The following is an 18,284-nucleotide window of genomic DNA, read 5'->3' on the forward strand; positions in this document are numbered from 1 at the left end:
ACGTAGATCACAATCACCAATTAGCCTCAGCATGTTTCTGGACTGTGGGAGGAAGCCGGAGAACCCGGAGAGAACCCACGCTGCACGGGGAGAACATGGAGACTCCACACCAGGACGTGAACCGGCGACCTTCTTGCTGCGAGGCAACAGTGCTACCCAACTGCGCCACCCTGCAGCCCTTGCTTACATTATGTTAAGCTAATATTGTTGCTATATTAGCATGCTGTAGCACGATCTGGCTTGAGTTCCTTGCTACTGTATGCTAAGCATCCCAAGTGATTCGTGATGTGACATTATTTTTATCTTTAGATATTAATGATAATTAATTATTGGGGAAGTCATAACATTTGTCCTTCGCCCATCAGTTTTATATTGATTCGCAGTATTTCTCATGATCCCTGACTTTCAGAACCAGAGGTGCTGTCGCTCTTGCCTGTGTACGTATCCGGATAGTTTAAAAGTTTCATCACTGAATAACAGAAGTGACGACTGGCTTTCAGTTATACTTTAAGTCTCTGGTGCTGCTCTACCGTTTGATATTACCCCTAAACTTTCTGGGCCTGACTTAGTTTGAGCAGCTGGCTGTCACTCTGTGTTCTGTTCAGAGAATGAATCACTAGAACATCTTCATCTACCTGTTTTTCCGATTGCACAACAGAGTCGCTCGCTGCAAACAAATCCGTGACCTTAATCACTCACCCAGTGAGCGTATTCCTGCACATTCTGTCTGACCCAAAAGATTTGTTCCCTAATATGAATCATTAATCGTGACGGTTTTTCAAACTTTAGAAAACTCCCTTCAGAGCCTCAGAGGACGTTACGCAGTGATTTTCATGACCTGTGTGCATCGGCCCTTTAATCCAGAGCTGCCTGCTTTATTATACCCAGCGCTACTCTGCTATATATGCCCTCCTCCATTTTCTCCATTTTCTCTCCTCCTACATATTAATTAAATTTTATAGAATAAATGGATCCCTGTGCTGTTTTTATATCAAATCTTTATTCGTACAGTATTATGGTTTCACTCCTTGGCACTTTATTGCCTCTTCCCCTATACATCATGTTCCTGTGTTTCAAACTCATGGTTGTTAGAAATGAAAAAAAGTTTCAGAAGTAATTAGAAAAAAAAACTTCTTACATCTGTCAACAATATATTTTCTTAAAGAAGTTAATGAATTTCAGTTTTATTAGTTGTTCTGCGTGTTGTCTTTACAACACCATTGAGTCACAATAGCACAAGTTATTATGAGGCAATAATCAGTTTAATATTTTGACAATTGTTTTCCATTTCCATGCCTCTGTGCCATCAACAGCCAGACCTACGTTAAGTTGTTTGTCCGTCCCGTTCTCTTCAACGACCGACTTTCCTTAAATTTCTAACAAATGTTCACCTGGATTCAAGGATGAACCGGTTAGAACTCGATGCTCATCAGTCACTGATCTCATAAAACAATGTTTTGGAGAGAACTCAAGAATTCCTACATTATTTATGACAAGAATGTTAAACAAATGTCTGATAAAATATGATAAAACAAGAATTGATGATCAGAAAAAGGTCAAAGGTCAAGTCCAAAGGTAATTCAAGCTAATGGTGAATTACATGATAAAGTTTAACCCTTTCAGTGATCTAATATCCTTCATCATCTTCTGATTATTGTCTTGAAAACGCGCCTTAAAAGTGTGAAGCGTCATCGCAGACCAAGATAAAACCCTGAATCTGGGGCGCAGTAGATATGTCACAGTTTGTTGATTCATCAGCTCCAATTAATATAATTAAATATAAACTAAACAGACGTTCAAACATCCTGAAACCAAAAGACACAAAACTGGCTGTCGTTCAAGCAAAAAACCAAAAATCATTAAACCTCTGGCAGAAAGGTAAACGTTGGGTTTTGCAATGTTTGACGTCATGTTACACGTTTGTTTGCTCGGATTCCTGCTGAGTTCGGAGGCTGCAGAGATTACGTCTGTCTTTGATGTATGGTTTTATAGTGTGATGATTTCTGGGAGACTGTTGTTGTCGTTATCGCTTTAACAACTCTGATAAGCGCATCGAGTGGGCGGATTAGTTTTTACTTTCTGACATGATTCAGCGGGCTTTGTTCTGACATTACGGCTCAATCGAATGTTTTTTTTTGAAGAAAGTGTTTCCTGTTATTTTATTTTTTCCCTCTCTTTGGTAACGCACTCACTCAGCTGTGAGAGCGAGGGGAAGTGGAGGGCGGTGGGCTGAGCAGAAGGAGATACTGTAGATAGGAGATAAAGAGAGATAGAGTCCAACAGGCTGGTTAAACTTCAGCCCTCGTGTTCCCTGATAGGCGCTGCAGAGTCAGCAGCCCAGCAGAGACACATGGTTAACACAGACACACATTCACTGGGAGGTGATGCATGCATGCTGTATGTCCACCGCTGCACTCCAGGGCTGTCAATGGGAGCATTCACACATCCAGCAAGGGGCGAAAAAAACCTAGAAAAACAACCAAACAGAGCTCTTCTGTAATTTGATATGTGACCTTTGAGAGGCAGCATTCTTATTTAATTAATTCTTATTTGTTTTCTAATGGCTGCCCATGTGTAGTTACTTGAAGCTAACTCTTGAGATGTTTCTGTGGGACAGGAGCCACCAGCAAACCTTCTGAAACCGTCTGAATGACAGCAAACAGTGTGAAGAAAACAACCAATGGACTTTCTGAACCATGAGATGCAAACGATGTTCAGGCTGACTGACTTTAAAGAAACAGATAGAAGAAGGGTGAATGCTGCCTGCTTTCTGTGGGACACAAGTTTTGCATTTAAGGTCGTTTTAAATATGTTTACCTTAAAAGAATGAGATGAGAATAAATGTACTGTATGCATGCATATGAAGGGGTGATAGAACGGAAGCAGACCACCCATGAAGAGTCTTCATTCAAGCTCAATGACTATTTAATATAAAGACATCAAAAAAACAAGAATTACCATAAAAATAAAACAGAAATGAACAAATAGATTCATAAAATTGCCAAGGACGAATTCCATCTGTTAAGCGTGTCCATCCTGATGTGGGCTGAAGCTGCAGCTGCCTTTGCTTTAGGCTGGATGTAGACTTCCTTCCTGGGAGTTCCCCGTCAGCTGACTGTCACGGTGGAGCCTTATTGGTGTCCCAAAGCCCCTGTGGCTGTCATAGCTGCTTAGCCAGGTTTCGGTGAACGCCAAACTTGCAGCAGTCCTGTATAGTTCAGTAAGGTGTTGCGTCATCATGTGCAGCCAGGACAACTTGTTGGCGATGATTCTCCAAGTTTCTGAACTGTACTGGAGGGATTGATGCAGTTCTTCTCAAAGTTATCCCCTCAGTTGGTGTTTTGATGACGGTCGTGGCACAGAACCTCCCATAAGTGGTGCCCTGGTTTTAGATCTGGTCCTGTAAAGGCCACAGCATATGATTCACATCACGTCCGTACTCATCAGACCTTTCAGTTCCCTGTGGACTGAGACGCTGTCATCCTGGAATAGGTCGCTCTCATCAGCATAGAAATGTTTCCCCATAGGATGAAGCTGATTACTCAGAACAACTTTACATTAGGTTGCAGTGACTTCTCCCTCAGAAGAAGCCAGTGGACCCAAACCAGACCCCCACAGTCTAACATGGCCACCAGAACCTCTCACCGTAGAGGACAAGAGGACGCCACACATGCACTCATCAAGATATGATGAAGGATGACTCATCGGACCATATCATTTGCTTCCACATCTGTGCAGACCAGCGTCTTTGGGTTGAACTCTTAATGTGCATTCATTCCTGTAATGAGGGGTTTGTGTCGTGCAACCCAACTAAAATATCCCTCTCTGTGTAATTGTCACCAGGCGGGTCTTGGTCACAGTCCTACGCTGGTGTTCAGTCGCCTCAGGAGGAGCTGATTGTCTGTTTCTCTGCTCCTAATAAAACATGAGCCAGCTGAGCAGTGGTTGTGACTGAAGCTCCTGCCATCTGAGCCCCAACAATGGACCCTCTGACAGAGTGACTTAGATCTTTTCCTTTTGCCATCCTGAGTAAAAATCAGAATCAACTGGGTCTGCTCAGGAGTTTTATACGTACCACAGAACGGGATTGGATGTTAAATGTTTCACTGTGGGCTGCAAGGTGGATCGGTGGTTAGCACCGTCGCCTCGCAGCTAGAAGGTCGCCGGTTTGCGTCCTGGTGACACCCGGGAGTCTCCATGTTCTCCCCGTGCAGCGTGGGTTCTCTCCGGGTTCTCCGGCTTCCTCCCACAGTCCAGAAACATGCTGAGGCTAATTGGTGATTCTAAATTGTCCGTAGGTGTGAATGTGAGTGTGCTTGGTTGTCTGTCTCTAAGTGTAGCCCTGTGATAGACTGGTTACCTGTCCAGGTGAACCTGCCTTCACCCTGAGTCAGCTGGGATAGACTCCAGCCCCCCATGACCCTAGTGAGGATTAAGCAGTGTAGAGATGATGGATGGATGTTTACCTGTACCATACAGTGCACCTGTGTGGAAGCGTTTTGGGATGTCAGGTTTTTCCTTTAATATTTGACCCAAACCTCTCCAAAGGTCACATCGAAGTCATTGTTTGAGGCCCAGAAGGAAAAATATTGCACAGAACATCAGAGACTGTAAACAGAAATTAGAAAATTAACACAGTTGTGCAGCAGGAACCACTTTCCCCCTTTTCCTACCCCGTCAATGATCCCACAGCTCCAAGTCTAATCATCACTAATCATACAAAACTGTACGTGAAGTGGTTCAAACTGGCTCCATCTCAAGCATCGACAGTAAAACAATAACCCTAACCCATTCTGCACGCATCTTTTTTGATTCATGTTGCTGATAATAGCATGTCTTGCTCATAGCAACACATATGCTAATTGTTAACAGGCCAGAATATGGTTTGGATTGAAGTCTCTGTTGTCTGAAATAACTCAGAATACAAAACAGATTGAGTAAAACTGTTGCCCCTCACATTAAAAGAAAGATCCAAAAGCAAAGTTCATCCATACACTGTACATGACTTATACAGGAGGACTTTTGGTTCAGTGCCAGTGAATCAGACATGAGAGCATGTGGCTGCATACGCTCAGTTAATAAGTGCAGGACTGTGAAGAAATCCTAGAATTTTTTAAACGCTGTACAGTGAGATAATTTACAGACACGGCCTCATCCTGAAGTCTTCTCTTCCCATTCTCGTTCTGGTCTTTGTCCGGAGTGTTTCTCAACAGCATCCCCGAGCTGAGCAGCCGTTTTAATCACTCACCCACTCCAATCAAATCATGGAGTCAATAACTAATGGTGCTCACTCTGTAAACTAGTGCAGCCTTTGCCCTTTGGATCCAACCTTGGATGTTACATCACGAGTAAACATCATTTTGTGACGCCGTGCGAAACTGCAGATGGTCAAGCAGCTATTAAAACATTTATACGTGACAGTAATCAGGAGGAAGCGACGAGCACGCAGCTCAAAGATTTAACAGCAAGTCGTCACCTAATTAGAAACACCTCTGTGGGGGTTTATCGATCTCCTGTCAGGGTTTGACGTGACAGATTCACCAGGTGAAGTCTTGACACAGAGTACGCTGGCGTATGATTACGCGACACACGACTCTGTTTACAATGGGAGGCTCTGACGTCCTTTCTGTCCACTCAGGATGTGTTTTAGACTTTAACCTGGCTGCCGCCTCCGTCCACGCAGCTCCTGATCAAAGAGACGCAGCGAGAGCAGACGTACGACAGCAGATCCCTGGAAGGCCGGGACAACACGCTGGCGTTGGCTCGGGATCGATAGCGAGCTAAAGTGGCGCTCTGCACAGTGTCGTGGTCACGTGTCTTTTCGTATTTTATTTAAAACACTGATCAGCTTCGTCGCCTTTCTGAGCAGAATTTGGAAAACTGTTGAAAGTGTCATCGAGGCTAACCGGTTCATTCACGCTCTACATGTGATTTTGATTAAAAACAGTCACAAAACAAATCACCTTTATCTGCCTGTGTTTGCTCAGCAGCTGTTAATCATTAGCGGTTACCTGTGGCTGGTTTCAGAGATGCTGCCTTTACTGCACCTAGAGCAACAGCACCACCTAATGGACGCAGCCGTTACCTGCAGAAGAAGTTGGAAAAGGTTTTAAAATGCAGACAGGTGACTGATTAAAGAACAAACCTGAGCTCCTGATCCCTTACACTGAGGGGATCTGGTGTCTCTGTTATGCTCTGAACAAAAAATTACTATTATTAAAAAGAAATTATTAGTTTAAAGCATTATTTATAAATGTTTGGTTTTCAAACATTTATTAATTTAAATTTTTCATTATCAGGCAAAGAAATTCTTTTCAGACAAGGACAGGTGTCTTTATATATTATAAATAATCACTTCTTAAATCATACCTAATAATAAATATATGCTAACAACTATAAGCAGAATTTGTTGGTTTTAGGCATTATTTATTTTTAATTTATTCATTCTGCTTTTTCAATATCTGGTGCTGTTTTTCAAATATTTAGGGACATTCTCTTTATACACAGATGAGTTTCTTTACATATTAATAATTATTGTAATATATTATGTATACAAACTGATAGACAAACGTTTTTAATCATTAGGCATCATTTGTAAATGTTAAATTTTAGTTAGTTTCACTTTTATGTTACCAGACATAGATGCTCAGACAGTTAAAATGCTTGTCCTAACACAGAGACTCATTTCTTTCAGAAGATTTGTGTTTTGTGTTTCTACTCCGTTTCCCTTCAGCGCTGCCTGTTACCGGAAACGGGGCGCCGTAAAGAACTACTAGCCCCACAATGCACCGCGACCGCTCGACTTCAAAGTGGGAAAGTACGGAACTGTCTGAAAAGTACGGTCCACTTTCGATTTCATTTTTAATGCTGAGTAACTGTGAGTGTCTGTGCGTGTCGAGCTGCGGGTTGAATTACACATTTAAGGAGCTTTTTTCTTGCGCTCCGCTGCTCGGTTTACGTTAAAAGCGTTTCTCACACTGAACTTAAATCACTTTCCTTCCGCAGAGACGACATGGCCACGGTGGATATTCGCCTCGACTCCCAGAAACAGGTGAGCAACAGTCTGCTAGCATAAAAGGCTGCACAGCTACGTGTGAAGTGGTCCGCTTTGACCCAGAAACTGTGGTTTGTTTGTGCTCAGAGACGAGCTGGTGTTCAGATAAGTCGGTGTTTTGCGACAGCTGGGGTCACATGAGGGCAGCGGGTCGTTAATTAGCGGCTGTGTGACCGTCGTGCTAATTATCCTTCATATAGCCGCACTGACAACACGGAAAATGAAACCACCTAAACTGTGCACCTCTTTATTCCAGGTGGATGAATTCTGCCAAAATCTCACTAAGGAGGTAATAAGTCACTAAAAGTTTCCCCAGACTCATTAATTATTTGTTTTTCACATTAATATGAACAGTTTCTCTTCTTTTTTTTCCCCTGTTACAGGCAGAACAGCTGGTTTCCACATTTTTCCCTCAGAAGATTGAAGATCTGCAGAAGCTGCTGAAGGTATTCATCTGACTGGATGAGGTCCGGGGTCCTGAACCTGAAGGGGGGTCTTCAGCCAAATTAATGATTATGAAGGCCCTCCTCTCCGGTTGTTGATTTAACCCGTTGAACTCATCTGTGTGTGTCAGAGTTACGGTTTTAGACATTTTTCTCTCGAGAATAATGCCTGAATGTGGCTCTGATGTAGATCTACGCCGTCGTCTCCTCTCATATACGAGGCTTTTTAATGCAAAGTTGAGACCCAGGAGTGGTTCAGCCATACGTGTTTGAACTGGAAACGGATTCCAAACAAGATTAAACCTACAGACAGCCTCACCCTGCAGGCTGGCAGAACCGGTTCCCTAAACGTAGTTATATATATGTAAATGTAAATGTGAGTCATTACGTTGTAGCATCAGGGTGGAAATGCTCTGCTGTGGTGTTCCAGCATATTAAAAAAACCCCACCTGAACATTCATCCATCATCTCTACACCTTAATCCTCACTGGGGTCGTAGGGGGCTGGAGTCTATCCCAGCCGACACCTGGACAGGTAAGCAGTCTATCACAGGGCTTCACTTAGAGACAGTCCAGAAACATGCTGAGGTTAATTGGTGATTGTAAATTGTCCGTAGGTGTGAATGTGAGTGTGCTTGGTTGTCTGTCTCTAAGTGTAGCCCTGTGATAGACTGCTTACCTGTCCAGGTGAACCTGCCTTCACCCTGAGTCAGCTGGGATAGACTCCAGCCCCCCAGTGAGGATTAAGGTGTAGAGATGATGGATGGATGGATATTTTTGGACTGTGGGAGGAAGCCGGAGAACCCAGAGAGAACCCACGCTGCACGGGGAGAACATGGAGACTCCACGCAGTAAGATCCCGGGTGTCCTCACCGGGACGCTGCGAGGCGGCGGTGCGACCACCGAGCCGCCTGGCAGCCCACCACGTGAACATGTTGAAGTAAAAACGTAGATTTTACGTAGTCTTTATAAAATGTTCTCTGAGACAACCTTGATCGAGTCGTGTCTCGTATTGTGAGCTACAGCGCTCACCGTGTGACTCGTGTTTGCTGTCAGACATCTTTCAGCGTCGATGACCTGGCGTCCTTGAAGGCACCGCTGGACATCCCGATACCGGATCCAGCCAAAGAGGAGGCCAAACGCAAGAAGAAGGAGGAGGTGAGTCTCCACTGAGCGGGCCTCGAGCTCTGGTGTGTACAAATCTGAAATGACTCCATGAAGTAGAGCTAATTATTATTTGTTTGTTGCCAAACTAAGAGGAAGGTTTGAGGATGGATTTGATGACAACTAGACTTCCTTGTGTGTTTTATGTTCCTAACCTTTGGATTCCTTCAGGATTGCTGCAGAGCCTCTTGACTGGGGTCCTCGGCTCGGTTTATATTTAGTGCTTCATTATGTGAGCACTGAAACCGAGTCCCCGGTCACCATGGCAACCAATCACTGCGCAATTTCCAAGGGCTGTTTTACAAACTGTCAGTGAGTGGGCCTTTTATGCCGGCTGATCTTTTAAAAAAAAAATCTCAAGTGATGCTTCAATCTGCTGTGGATTTCACACGTATTTCACATTTAATAAAAACGCTCGAGACGCTTCGTGCGGCGCAAAAATCATCACAGACTGTAAAGCAGGTTTTTTTTTATCATATATTTTATCCGGCTTTCATCCATAGATCTTCTTCATTTTCGACAGTTGCTGGCATATTGCACACAGGGGTTTAGAGGAGGGCAGGCAGAATGTTTGTGATGATGAACTCTGGAGGCGCCGATGCAGCAGGGTTACGTTCACTATGCAAAGATAAAAACCTAACGTTTGACATGTACATTTAACTGTCCAGAGGGGAAAAAAGAAGTAAGTGGGTGAGCTGTCCGGGGAGATTAATGTGCAGGTAAAACTCTGTGACCCGATGCCTTCTGTTCCTCTGCTGCAGAAGGAGGCTAAGGAGGGCAAGAAAGACAAGGACAGCGATAAAGAGGACGAAGACTCAGGTAAAGACAGAGATGGCGATGACGAGCGATAAACCGCTGATTACAGGTGAATGATACGGTTAACCCATGCAAGGTTTGTCTTATGCTACAAACCCTTTGAGAGAACCTCATATGTAGGACGTTGCTGCTGTTTCATAACATTAATATTAAAACTGAGGATTCTAACCGGGGTTAATCAGCGTTCACACGTTAATTAGATCGTTTGTGACAAGAAGAGTGTGAGTGAACCAGTCGTCCTCAGATGTATTCAGCCCCGTCCATTAAAGAAAAGGCTAAATCCACAACAGTCACTCAAATAAGTAGAAATTGGAAAAAGTGATAATAAATAAAAATTTGCTAAATTATAATGTTGTGAAATGAGACGTTGCTTTTGAATTGTGGTTGAAAAGAATAATTTTAAAAAACAAAACTGTCCCAGACTAATGAGAGGCCTTTGCTGATGAGCAGTGGTCCAGAACACCTGTCAACAGGTGAGAAGTCTGACTGAGAGTTACAGGAAACACCTGATGGCAGTGATTGGCTCAAAGGGTTGTTCAGCTAGATAGTAGTTTACGGGTCCCAACATGGTGGTTTGCTGGTTTTAAAAAATATTTCTGTTGAACCACAATTCAAAAGCAACGTCATGATGTTCATTATATTTTTATTTATTATTACTTTTGTCAATTTCAGCTTATTTCAGATGTTTATTCTTTAATTTGAGGATATGAATACATTTAAAGACGACTGTCTGTCCAATCTTGAAAAGAAAATCTTCTTCTGAAGCACGTGAAGCCAGTTACTTGATATCGTGACCGACTCCATCATTTCTCCTCCAGGGCCTCCTTGTGGTCCCATCTGCACCAACGAGCGAGTGGAGCGTCTCCTGCAGCAGGTCAAACCTGAGATCCAGACGCTGAAGGAGAAGCTCAACACGGTCAGTCAGTCTTAATGTGGAGGTTTCTGAGTGCAGCACATGTGTCAGGAATGCATTGTTTATTAATGATGTGTTTTAGTTGCAGGACCACTTTGCCAAACTTTACAGTGATTGACAAATGCAGTTTTGTTCTGGCAGGTGTCGATGTGGGTGCAACTCAAAATCCCCAAAATCGAAGACGGTAACAACTTCGGAGTGGCTGTGCAGGTCGGTAGCTGCTAATGTTGTGGTCAAACTGCAGACAGATAGATTTTCTTGTGTTGGAGTGACATTTATCGAGCTGAATTTCCTGTTTTTGTCTTCGCCCAACAGGAGAAAGTGTTTGAGTTGTTGATCGCCACACGCACCAAGGTCGAAGGATTCCAGACTCTGGTGGCAAAGTAAGAATCCACCACGAAACACTGTGATCGGACTATTGAGCTGCACCCACTGACTTTAAACAGGAAACCAGGTGTGTACATATCCAGGCCGCACTGGTCTATAAGCTGCAGGCATTGGAACATGAGATATTTACACAGAAAGATTTATTTAACCTTTAATTAAACACATACCGGTAACATACACAAATACGTAGATGCTTTTTTCTGAACACTTCCTGTAACACGGCTGGTTAAGAAAATAAAAACTCCAGCATCCTACCAGGAAAAGTCACTGATCGCTATCTTCATCTTCCTCCTGAACACGAAAACCACTACCGTAAATTCCAGAATATAAGCCGCTACTTTTTTCTTTGAACGCTGCGGCTTAAACAACGATGCGGCTAATTTATGGATTTTCACGAGTTTTATGAATTTGCCTCGAGACCAAAGTGAGGCTGAGAGCGACGACGACAGAGAGACTGAGGAAGTGATGAAGTGATTCTGAGACTGTTCAGCTCCTGAAGACACTGAAGAAGACGACTAGTATCGAAGAGCTCGGTCAAATCCTCGCTATATATGACAACGCCTTTTCAACATTCGACTGCGTGCGTGCGATCGTGTTTGCTATGGAATCCAGACTCACGAGTGGTCAGCAGCCGACCTCCAAAAGATCGAGAATGTGCGGAATGGCTTCCTGAGAAAGATGGCGACCGGGGGATACGTCAGGAAAAACGCTCCCACTCGCACCCAGCGAAAGAACGCCGTAGATCCAGCTTCACAAGTCGAACAGGAGCTCAGTTGGGCTTACAAGATGTTGAACGAGAAACTGCAGGATATCACCAACGCCGGTCATATGAGGGATTTTTGCCTTGAACAAGACTTGAAGTATTTGGCCCACGTGTGTCGCATGGAGAACAATGCCTTGCAAAAGCAGGTGTTGCTCGACAAGTGAACATCCAAGAGGACCTGGACAAATGTTGAAAAGGTCCTGGGTGTAGATTGCACAGGCGAGGAGGACAATGCTGGATGGCTCAGACTTTAACCGGCTGCTGGACACACGATTTAGTCGACAGTCAGGGCTGAGAGCAGGCCGTAGGCAAAACCTGATGATGACGGAGTGGTTTTAGTGCAGGAGGAAGATGAAGATAGCGATCAGTGACTTTTCCTGGTAGCTGCTGCAGTTTTTATTTCCTTAACCAGCCGTGTTACAGGAAGTGTTCAGAAAAAAGCATCTACGGTACGTATCTAATTAAAAGTTTAACAAATCTTTCTGTGTAAATATCTCATGTTCCAACGTGGACGCCTGCAGCTTAGAGACAAGTGCAGCCTGGATTTGTACAAAACTACTTTTCTTTTTAAAGTGCGGCTTATATTCAGGTGCCTCAATAGTCCGGAATTTACGGTAAAGTCATTTTCTTCAATGTCGGCGTTGAACAGCCTCAGAATTCTTTCGTCACACACATCCTCCTCTTTCGTTGTCGCTCTTAATGTCACAAATTCATAAAAATCCTTAAATTAGCAGCAGCATTGTTTAAGCCGCAGTGTGAAAACTGTAGGGGCGTATAGTCTAGAGATTACGGTAGTACATTTTTATAAGTATGTGACGAATGCAGTCGCCCACAAGCTGATGTTAGCGGTCCTTCCTCTTGTTCTCTCCTCTCGGCTCCATCAGGTTATGCTAGAAGCTGTAAGTTTGCCCCAAAAGCTGCCGTGAAGCAGGAGTCTGAGCTGTTGGACGGCGTGTGCACAGAAGCAGCACATTAGCAGCTCCGCTATCCAAACGGGATGCGTTCAGCGAGCTGTAGGTCACCTGTGATTCAGAAGCACTCAGAGCCCGACGCATAATGACTGCAGTTAGACCCCTACGACGCAGGGAAATAGGCTGCAAGCAATAAAAACACTCCTCGGTGAGGTAAAACATGACTTTCCTATTGTGTAGACGCACGTATCCCACCCCGAGGTAAATGTAATTATCCACAATAACTGACGACCTGTATGGATCCACGGGGCGTTATGGGCTTTTTATTTATAGTGTTGTCAGCAGCAGGAAACGCAGTAAGCGGTACATTTCTAAGTGAGAAAATGCAGCATTTGAGACAAGAAGGAACCCGACCTTCCTCCTGCCATCGAGTTAGCAAATTAACTAAACGCACAGCGAGAGTTCTGGACGGTTCTGAGATGATCGCATGCATTCAGTGGTTTTAGGGATTGTTGTGTGTCCTGTTGATGGTTGAATGATGTGTGACTCCTCTGTGCTCCTGTTCCATCAGACATTACAGCGATAGAGGCGACGCTGTGGGCAAAGCCGCCAAAATGCCCCACGTGGTCAGTATCTGGTGTTTCTGTCAATGTGCACAGATTCAATGATGTAGCAACATAAAGGTCACACGTTTTGTTTGTGTGTATTAACTGTGTGTATTCTTTTGCTTCTAAACTCTCTGTTTGTGTGTCTCCTGCTGCAGGGAGACTACAGACAGCAGGTTCACGAGCTGGACCTGTATATGTTCTTTGAGCTCCGCCTGGTGGTCCTGGACATCTGCAACACATACGTAAGACGCCCACCTCTCGTCTTCACATCCTCTCCTTTTGTCTTCCTCCCTTTGTCCCCGAGCAGAGATGTGATCGGCACAAAAGAGACGTGAGGAGAGAGGAGTGGAGCAGCTGCATCGTCCGTTCGATGCTTTGTTTCGGCCCGTCGCTGTTTTCTATGACGACGTCGTTCATGACAGCTTCCAGCACATACATTACGATAATGTGACGAGAACGTACTGGAGGCGTGGCACACCTCCTTCATAAGCAGGTGACACCTGTGCGTCCTCCGATAAGCCTCCTCTGTCCTCGCGTTTTAGAAACTAAGACTGAGAATTTCTGGGTCACAGCCGGAGGACAGAGGAGAGGGAGCGGCCCTGTTGTTACCGTGAGGCCTCTTCAGCGCTGTTTCTCTGACTGCACGTCATCCAAACACTGTAAACGTCCCGCTCAGCACACCATCTGGTGCAATCATGCGCCGTATTTTGATTCTCTCGCGTGTAAAATATTCCAGGCGTGTCCGAGCAGCGGGGACGGAGGCTAAATGGAATCCATTCCTTCCTAATAGGAGGGTAATTAAACTAATTGCTGTGCTTGTGTTAAATTGATTGGTGCTCCGTCTCCCGTCCATTAATCAGTTCGCGTCTCTCCGTCGTCCTCCCGCGTTTGATGCCGCTAATGAACGAGGCGTTACAGGTGATGATGAAAGGAGCTGCTGGAGGAGATTACGGCTCCGTATCTCCTTTATGGCTCTCTCTAACCTCGCTGTCTGTCTTTCTTATATCTTTCTACATATCAGCTGCCGTCTGCTGCTGCGTTACGCTCACTGTCTTTGTTCCTCTCTCCAGGCTGTGCTGTTTGACATCATTACCAAGAACTACGACAAGATTATGAAGCCCAGAGGAGACGGCAAAGCTCTCATCTACTGAGACGACTCCGGCACACTTGCAGGCTTCTTCTTTTTTTTTTTTTTTTTAAACAAGCTACAGCAAGTGTAGTATGACACTCTCATCCAGTAACAGCACACCTGATGTCTTCATTTTATTCCTGCGCCTGCATTGTGGTTCAGATTACAAAATAAAGCAACGTGATTCCTGAGTCGGCTTCTGTTTATTTTGTGGGAATTTTAAATCTGACATTTTGACCTGAGCTTTAAAGAACACAACTCATCTAGTGAAGCATGCCACCCTACTGAGGCTGCTTGTCGGTGTCTGTGGTGGTAAAAAGCCCGTCTCCTGGCAGACCGGGGCAGCCCCAGCTCGGTCTGAGCCGGTACCAGCCCTGGTAGAGTCCTCTCCAGCCCAGGTAGCCCAGAGCTCCTCCCAGCTGCTGGGCCGGGAAGCTGGGGAAGTATGCAAGCAAACAGAGCAGCAGGAACAACCACACAACGAGCAGAACCGCACACAGGAGGAAGACGAGTCTCAACGGGGCGCCGGGCGACCTCTGCAGAGGCTTCCCTCGGGCCAGGTGGCGACCGAAGACGCACATTTCCTCCACGAGCAGCAGGCAGCACAGGCAGAGGATGAGGACGTCCTGGGACACCTCGTAGCCTCTCCACAGCATGTTGGCTCTGAGGCAGGAGGCCTTGGTCTGGTCTTCATGCAGCAGCAGCAGAGGCTGCGCGGGGGAGGCGGGGCTCTGGGCGTCCTGGGCGACGGCCATGGGCTCGTAGCAGGTCCCCGCCGCGTCCTCCAGCAGGGTCAGGAGGCGCCGGCAGCCCCACCACAGCAGCCCCACCAGCCCCACCCGGGAGAGGTGGCGCAGGGCGAGGGAGGGGGGGTGTCGGGCCGAGAGGGAGAGGAGGAGGACGAAGGAGCCCGTGAGGGTGCAGGTCCAGCCCCAGGTGGACTTCAGGAACTTCCTGTGAGAGGGTTTGATCAGAACATGTGTGATTATCAACACTCAGATCTTAAATACAGCACGACAACAGAACCACAGACAGACGAGGTGTCGACACAGTCAGACGTCTTCATCCCGTCCATTAAAGAAAAGGAAAAGTTCACGACAGTCACTCAAATAACTAGAAAATGAGAAAAGTAATAAAAAATAAAAATTTGCTGAATTATTATTTAGTGAAATAAGACGTTGCTTTTGAACTGTGGTTGAAAAGAATAATTAAAAAAAAAAAAAAACAATCCTGTCCCGGACAAATTAGAGCACCTGATGGCAGTGATTGGCTTAAAACTAAAATAGTAGTTTATGGGTCCCATCATGCTTGTTTGTTTGTTTGTTTGTGTTCATATTTCTGTTGAACCACAATTCAAAGCAACATCATGATGTTCATTAAATTTTTATTCATTATTACTTTTTTCAGTTTCACCTTATTTCAGTGACTGAAGCTGTTTTTTTCCTTCTTTAATGGGAGGCTATGAATAAATTTGTCTGTATAACCTCTAAACATCAGTTTCTTCAGGAAAGGCGCCATGATTCAGATTAACATTATTATAATATAGTAAAATACCACTTTTTAAAGACAAAAAGTAGAATAAAAGCTCTGTGTGGTGTGTTTTTGAAAAATAAAATAAAGCTCAATAATTTAATAACTAATTAAAATTAAATAAAAACAGCGTGACAGATGAATGAACACATGTCTGACTTTGGCCTCCACATGGCACCATGGGAGCACACAGGTCAGTAAAACATGAACCAGTGAAGCTGCATAAATCAGTTGGTTGACGTCAGCATCAAAAATATGTTAAATTAATTCTTCCTTTCATGCTGTATTTCTGTACAAACAGTGCACCAGTGGCTCACGGCTCTCTAGTTCTGTTTTTTTTTTATTCTTGTGCAATAATTTTCATTCAGTTTTGTGCAATAATTGTTATTTTTAGCACATTTAGAAACAGTAACATGACTGCAAAGTTACACAACCTCCAACTTTGTTGTACTCTGCACAACACACGGCAGTAAAGGCGGCCTGCTGTTCTGTACTTTGATTTGCTCTTGCAATCTGTAATGCACTGACTTTGTAATAAATCAAATCATGCCTGAGCCAGTCTAAAGTCATAATAAGCAGCTAACAGATTCCTGTTTGTGGCTGTAAACTCTAAACTCAAGGCAACAGGTGAGTTTTGTGACATTTGGTTCCTTCAGGACGCTCATTCAGGACAAAGTGAGTCAACGTCACTGATTTCAGCTGTTTGTATAAAATACATAAAGCACATGAAGTCCTCCTCTCACCTGTACAGGTAGTGGTTGCTGTTTGCAAAGATGCTGTACTTTGAAACCCAGAAACTGAGCAAAGGCCCGAAGAGGACGAGGCCCGACAGCATCAGGTGGAAATGTCTCCTGACCAGGCTGCTCCCTAAAACTCCGGCTAACAAGTTGGTGACGAACTCCAGAGCGGCGTTCAGGAGTCTGACGATGAATCTTCCCGGCAGCGTCAGCTCCGCGGCCATCCTCTGTAGTTTCTGCAGGCTGATGTCTGACGCGAGGCCGGTGGAGGAGTCCTCAGCCTTCAGATCCATGTTGATTCGGCCCGTCTGTCTTCTCCGAGACGCCTCTTATTGTTATTTAACTTTCACAGATGTCCTCCTGTCCTCTCTTTGTGTCGGCTGGAGCCCTGTTGGAGTTTCTTTTGTCTGTGGAAGACACAGCAGCTCCACTCTCTCACCGTCAGGCATGCTGGAGAGCACATGGTTTATAAAAATACAACTCCTCTGTCCCCTTTACCCTCCAAACCCATCCCCCCTCAGAACACAGGCTGAAACAGGAGATGGCTGCTGCTGTAACTGACCCCATTATTTTCAAAGCAGTGCTCAAACACCAGACATGAACGTGTTCATTTATGTCGGTGACACGAAACTGAACCAGCGGCTTGAAATTAAAACAGTTTGCAGTCGGTGCTGTGATGCAACGCTGCTCGCTGACATTTGCATCTCCATTTTATGTCAGAATGCTCCGGAGATAAAATGGATGATTTGGCTGCTTCTCCGTCTCTCCATACTTAGAATCAGCTGTTGGAGCCAAAACTAATTTAAGTTATAAACTGATGCCAGCCTGCATTTGGCGCCGCTAACAGCTGCGTTCCTCGCAGCACTTTGAGTCTTTTTCATTTCCAGGCCCAGTCCTCAGGCCAGAGCCTCCTAAACCTCTTCAACCCTCACAGACAAATGGACTAAATTTAGTCTTTCCGTGGGATTCATGCTCAATAAAAGTGGACTGGTGCTGTTTTCACCAGCCAGGGCACCGGTGCTCCGACCACGATGGACTCCTGATCCAAACTCAGAGTTAGTTCATTGTTTTTTTTTTTTTTTTTAATGTAACACAACATGTAAGGAGTGAAGCTTTAACACTGTTTTCTGCCTTGTCAGTGATCAAAAGGCAAACTTTCATTTAAGGAGCACATATGATGCACATCTACGGATTTATCAGATTATTTCTTGGCTCGGCTGGAACATGTTTACTTGCGTCGTACGTTGCTGCGGCTCCTCTTCTTATCGTCTCTCTGAAACACTCCGTTTTAGCTCCTGTCTCTTTAAGACGCCTCACCTGAAAGTCCGGTCTGCTCTGATTGGTCAGCTGCAGTGACCAAAGTCCGGTAACGTTGGTTATGTTCTATCATCTCAGATCTATGAGTCCAGGCAGAGAGATGTAGCCGTAGAATGAGTGTCTCTGGTGGGGAAGTATTTTCATCCATCCATCCATCATCTCTACACCTTAATCCTCACTAGGGCCATGGGGGACTGGAGTCTATCCCAGCTGACTCAGGGTGAAGGCAGGTTCACCTGGACAGGTAACCAGTCTATCACAGGGCTACACTTAGAGACAGACAACCAAGCACACTCACATTCACACCTACGGACAATTTACAATCACCAATTAACCTCAGCATGTTTCTGGACTGTGGGAGGAAGCCGGAGAACCCGGAGAGAACCCACGCTGCACGGGGCGAACATGGAGACTCCACGCAGGAAGATCCCGGGTGTCCGCAAACCAGCGACCTTCTAGCTGCGAGGCGACGATGCTAACCACCAAGACACCTGCAGCCTGAGTATTTGCATA

General features: G+C 45.0%; 2 protein-coding genes across 3 annotated transcripts; one reads left to right on the top strand and one right to left on the bottom strand.

Annotated features, from left to right (window-relative positions):
- The first annotated feature begins 6,859 nt into the window (after window positions 1-6,859).
- Window positions 6,860-14,378, top strand: psme1 (proteasome activator subunit 1). Of its 2 annotated transcripts, none has more exons than XM_008292776.1 (12): window positions 6,860-6,877; window positions 7,006-7,051; window positions 7,311-7,343; window positions 7,438-7,500; window positions 8,553-8,654; window positions 9,422-9,479; window positions 10,295-10,392; window positions 10,531-10,599; window positions 10,705-10,772; window positions 13,022-13,076; window positions 13,214-13,300; window positions 14,129-14,378. In XM_008292776.1, the coding sequence occupies exons 2-12, from the start codon at window positions 7,013-7,015 to the stop codon at window positions 14,207-14,209; spliced, it is 753 nt and encodes a 250-aa protein (XP_008290998.1). In that variant the 5' UTR covers window positions 6,860-6,877; window positions 7,006-7,012; the 3' UTR covers window positions 14,210-14,378. The 2 variants fall into 2 exon arrangements, with proteins under 2 accessions (XP_008290998.1, XP_008290997.1); XM_008292775.1 differs by having other exon boundaries at window positions 6,865-6,887.
- On the bottom strand, window positions 14,257-16,992 carry fitm1 (fat storage inducing transmembrane protein 1). Its single transcript, XM_008292774.1, has 2 exons — window positions 16,461-16,992; window positions 14,257-15,141 (listed from the first exon to the last, which is right to left on the bottom strand). Exons 1-2 carry the CDS (start codon window positions 16,745-16,747, stop codon window positions 14,469-14,471), a joined length of 960 nt encoding a protein of 319 aa, XP_008290996.1. The 5' UTR covers window positions 16,748-16,992; the 3' UTR covers window positions 14,257-14,468.
- Between the last annotated feature and the right edge of the window lie 1,292 nt (window positions 16,993-18,284).

Source organism: Stegastes partitus, unplaced genomic scaffold (genome assembly GCF_000690725.1).
Source record: "Stegastes partitus isolate 25-593 unplaced genomic scaffold, Stegastes_partitus-1.0.2 Scaffold832, whole genome shotgun sequence".
Classification (NCBI taxonomy): domain Eukaryota; kingdom Metazoa; phylum Chordata; class Actinopteri; family Pomacentridae; genus Stegastes; species Stegastes partitus.

What these genes read in the sequence shown, in the direction of transcription:
- psme1 (XM_008292775.1), top strand. Translation starts at nt 6,865, where the DNA reads ATGCTGAGTAACTGTGAGTGTCT. An exon ending in GCCAAAATCTCACTAAGGAG is followed by an intron (nt 7,344 to 7,437) that starts GTAATAAGTCAC and finishes CCCCTGTTACAG; the next exon opens with GCAGAACAGCTGGTTTCCAC. An exon ending in TAAAGAGGACGAAGACTCAG is followed by an intron (nt 9,480 to 10,294) that starts GTAAAGACAGAG and finishes TTTCTCCTCCAG; the next exon opens with GGCCTCCTTGTGGTCCCATC.
- fitm1 (XM_008292774.1), bottom strand. Translation starts at nt 16,747, where the DNA reads ATGGATCTGAAGGCTGAGGACTCCTCCACCGGCCTCGCGTCAGACATC. An exon ending in AGCAACCACTACCTGTACAG is followed by an intron (nt 15,142 to 16,460) that starts GTGAGAGGAGGA and finishes ACCCTCTCACAG; the next exon opens with GAAGTTCCTGAAGTCCACCT.